Here is a 3304-nt window from a genome sequence, read left to right on the forward strand (position 1 = left end):
TGTCAGAGGGTTTATTTTATTCTTACTTTCAGCTGGGAATCCGTTATTTCTTCACCTCTTCTTTTTTTTTTCTTTTGCCTCAGAGCTGTCCACGACCACAAGCTGGAGCCCAACATCCTCAGTCACGTCGTCGCCAGAACCATCGACACCTGGTCCCTGTGAGCTCCATCACTTCTCCGCCGTAGGGCCATCGTCTTCGGTGTGGCTTTAAGTGATTGAGAGCCTGTTCCTTCATCGCGACTCGACCTTCTCTGAGCTGTTGTTGCCATCTCCAACCCAGGTCACCACCGTCTGCCGGTGCATGTGAGGTGTGCATCGACATCTTAGCCTCCCAGTGGAATAGAGTGTCCAATCTACCTCTGGCAAGCTTCGGGTGGTCCGATCTGTGACAGGTTGGCCGGTTCCTATTTCTGTGTTGGTTTTCGGTAAATATGGCAGTGATACATGATTGATCCAAGCATGTGGAGTTGTGTGTGTGTGTTGATTTGTGTGTGAGCTGATAGAACATTTGGTTTTGATCCCCTGTTGATTCCTGAAACTGCCATCTTTCCTGCTGTCTGTGATGATCAAACCATTGTGTTGTCCTTTTTTTTTTTCCCTTTTGGTTCAGTGCTGTGTTCCGTGAAATGGCTGTCATCCCTGCTATCAATGAAGGCCACTCCCTTCGCTGGTGGAAGAGGGAAATGTAGTAACCCAATTGACGGAAAATCATTTTCCTTCATCTCGGAAATACTTCCTCTGCAACACCACGGTGTTGTCCTTTTTTTTTTTGCCTTTCTAGTTCAGTGGTTCTGTTTCAGTGAAATGGCAGTTGTCCCTAGAGTCAGTCAAGGCCACTCCATTCATGTGTCATCCCTACTGTCATTCAGTGCTCTATTTCAGTATCCATTTGTGTATAAACGTTCACAGTTTGGAAATGTTCGAGTGTAGGTTCATTTAATGTGTATCTGTAATAATAATGTTGAATGATTTTAGTCAATTGTACTTGGACGGAGTCACATGGTCATTCTTGGTTGATGGGAATATATGCTTTGTTTGTTGTGATTGATTATTTGATTGATTATTTGAGGTTGAATCGTCTTCAGGCTCCTATGTACTCCTTTTATGATGTTTATAGATATTTAACAGAAAGAATTGCTAAGTTATGCGCTATATGAATGTTGGAGCTTCAGGTTAATGTATTGCATTTCCTTTTTCTCCTGTTCTACTTGTATTTGTCTTTGCAAATGGGACTATTGGAGCCTCCACATGACGAAAATCTCTGAACATGAACAAATATATATATATATATATATAAGGAAAAATGTGGGAGGTTTATTGGTTAAAAATAATACTTTTATTAAGTGGCTACTAAACAAATTTTTATGCTAATATGTTAGAAAAATAAAAAAGTTCTAATTTAGCTAGGTTTGGTTCTAATTTGGTTATAAATACTTGGTGGATATTTTACAAGTGAATATCCTGATTTTGTTTTTCAAAAATTTAGACCTGATGTCTAATAAATAAGTCAAATACTAAATTATGGGTAAGTGGATGTTGGGATAAAGATTTTATTCTACTTTTAAGATGAGGGATTCTTGTGTCATAATGAGAAATGATCTAAGAATGATAGATTCTAATCCAAATACAATAGTGGAACAAAATTTGTATCATTCATGTGTGTGTGTGTGTGTTTTTTAGCGCAGTTTATGTCTAATTTTTAAAATTGTATCATGCTTAATACAAATGGTTAATGTGTCTAGCAATACATATGATCAATATGTGATGTTCAATTTGGTAATTTATTATTTATTTAATTTTATAATTTAATATTTTAATAATAATTTTTTTAAAAAAAAACTTAAACCTAAACCATTAAAATAATAACTTAGTGGCTAAAAAAAAATGAGGGAAGAAGAGAAGAAGGAAAGAGAAGGTTTTCAAAGCAATGAATAAGTAGTCTAGTGTCATCCTAATCCAAACACTTTTTTGTCTTGGGATTTCTTCTTAATTTTAGGTGAGAAAAATATGCAAATAACATATATTTTTGTTTGGGTAGAACTTATTTCTTACATAATGTAGCTTGAACTTGAACATTTTTTGTGCTTTGTTTGCTTCTGTTAGTCTTATTTATATTATTTTCCACCTAGAAATGGATAACGAAAAAGGCAAAGCAAGTTCGGATCCATACACGACGAAAATTCTAATCGATGTTTGTGCCGAGCAAATAGTGCACAAGGAACACCAAGGAACGTCATTTATAAGGCCTGGTTGGAACAAAATTACAAAGAGTTTTCAGAAAAGGAGCGAGAAAATGTATGACAGGAAGCAATTTAAGAATAGATTTGACATTTTGAGAAAGGATTGGAAGTTGTGGGAAAAACTTATGTCTGGGGAGACTGGCATTGGTTATGATGCAGCGACAAATAGGGTGTTGGCCTTTGATGAGTAGTGGCGACAAAAATTAATGGTAACTATTTGTGTTGGCTGAGTTTTAATTTTAAATATCAGTTTAGTCATCGCTTACACTTGCATAATTACGTTAATGTAGGTGGCTCCCAATTTCAAGAAATTTAGACATCAGGGGTTGATGTTTGCATCAAATCTAATGAAGATATTCAAAGATGTTGTGGCTTCAGGAGAGTATATGTGCACACCATCAGCCTCACAGCCTAAGCCAGCATTCGCTCCACAGCCTGACACAGAAGAGGAGGAGGACGTTTATAGAGTTGGGCTCGACCAACAAGAAGGGTTGAGGACAGTGAGGATGAAAATTTCGGTATTGACCCAACAACCAGCACAGGGGTCACAAATGACTTTACTGGTTGCAATTTAAACAACCCCTCGAGTACTGGACCAAGTGGCTCAAGAAGCTATGGAAAGAGGAAGAGGGGTGAGACGTCTGATGCGAAGAAGAAGAAAGAAGTTGCTACCTCTACTAAAATTTCTGATAGCCTTAGTGTTATAGCAACTGCTTTTGACAAGCAAGCAACAACATTGGTTGAAAATCCCCAACTAGTTGACAAGGTTTTGGCACACTTGGCTACCCTTGAGGAGCTTAATGATGACCCTTAACTATATTATGCATGTGCCGAGATGCTTACGGGGTTGAGGTGGGCTAGGCAAGCCTATTTGGGGTTTATACATAATAGACGCAAGTTGTTGTGTTGGTTGATACTAGCAGCAGAAGACCCAGACACACGGAAGGGACCTGCAGAATAGGAATTAGTCTATGACTTAGTTGTTTCATTGTTATTATTGCACTTGTTAGCTTGAACTGATTGTTTTTTAAACCTAAACTGATGTGACCTGTTGAAGGAACGTT

The 3304-nt window shown here is 37.8% G+C and overlaps 1 protein-coding gene across 1 annotated transcript; it reads left to right on the top strand.

The window, feature by feature from the left end:
- The first annotated feature begins 2131 nt into the window (after nt 1-2131).
- On the top strand, nt 2132-3054 carry LOC114757054 (L10-interacting MYB domain-containing protein-like). Its single transcript, XM_028946053.1, has 3 exons — nt 2132-2410; nt 2531-2758; nt 2863-3054. Exons 1-3 carry the CDS (start codon nt 2132-2134, stop codon nt 3052-3054), a joined length of 699 nt encoding a protein of 232 aa, XP_028801886.1.
- The last annotated feature ends 250 nt before the right edge of the window (nt 3055-3304 follow it).

This window comes from Neltuma alba, unplaced genomic scaffold, assembly GCF_004799145.2.
Source record: "Neltuma alba isolate B1F8T4 unplaced genomic scaffold, ASM479914v2 tig00001422_pilon, whole genome shotgun sequence".
NCBI lineage: Eukaryota > Viridiplantae > Streptophyta > Magnoliopsida > Fabales > Fabaceae > Neltuma > Neltuma alba.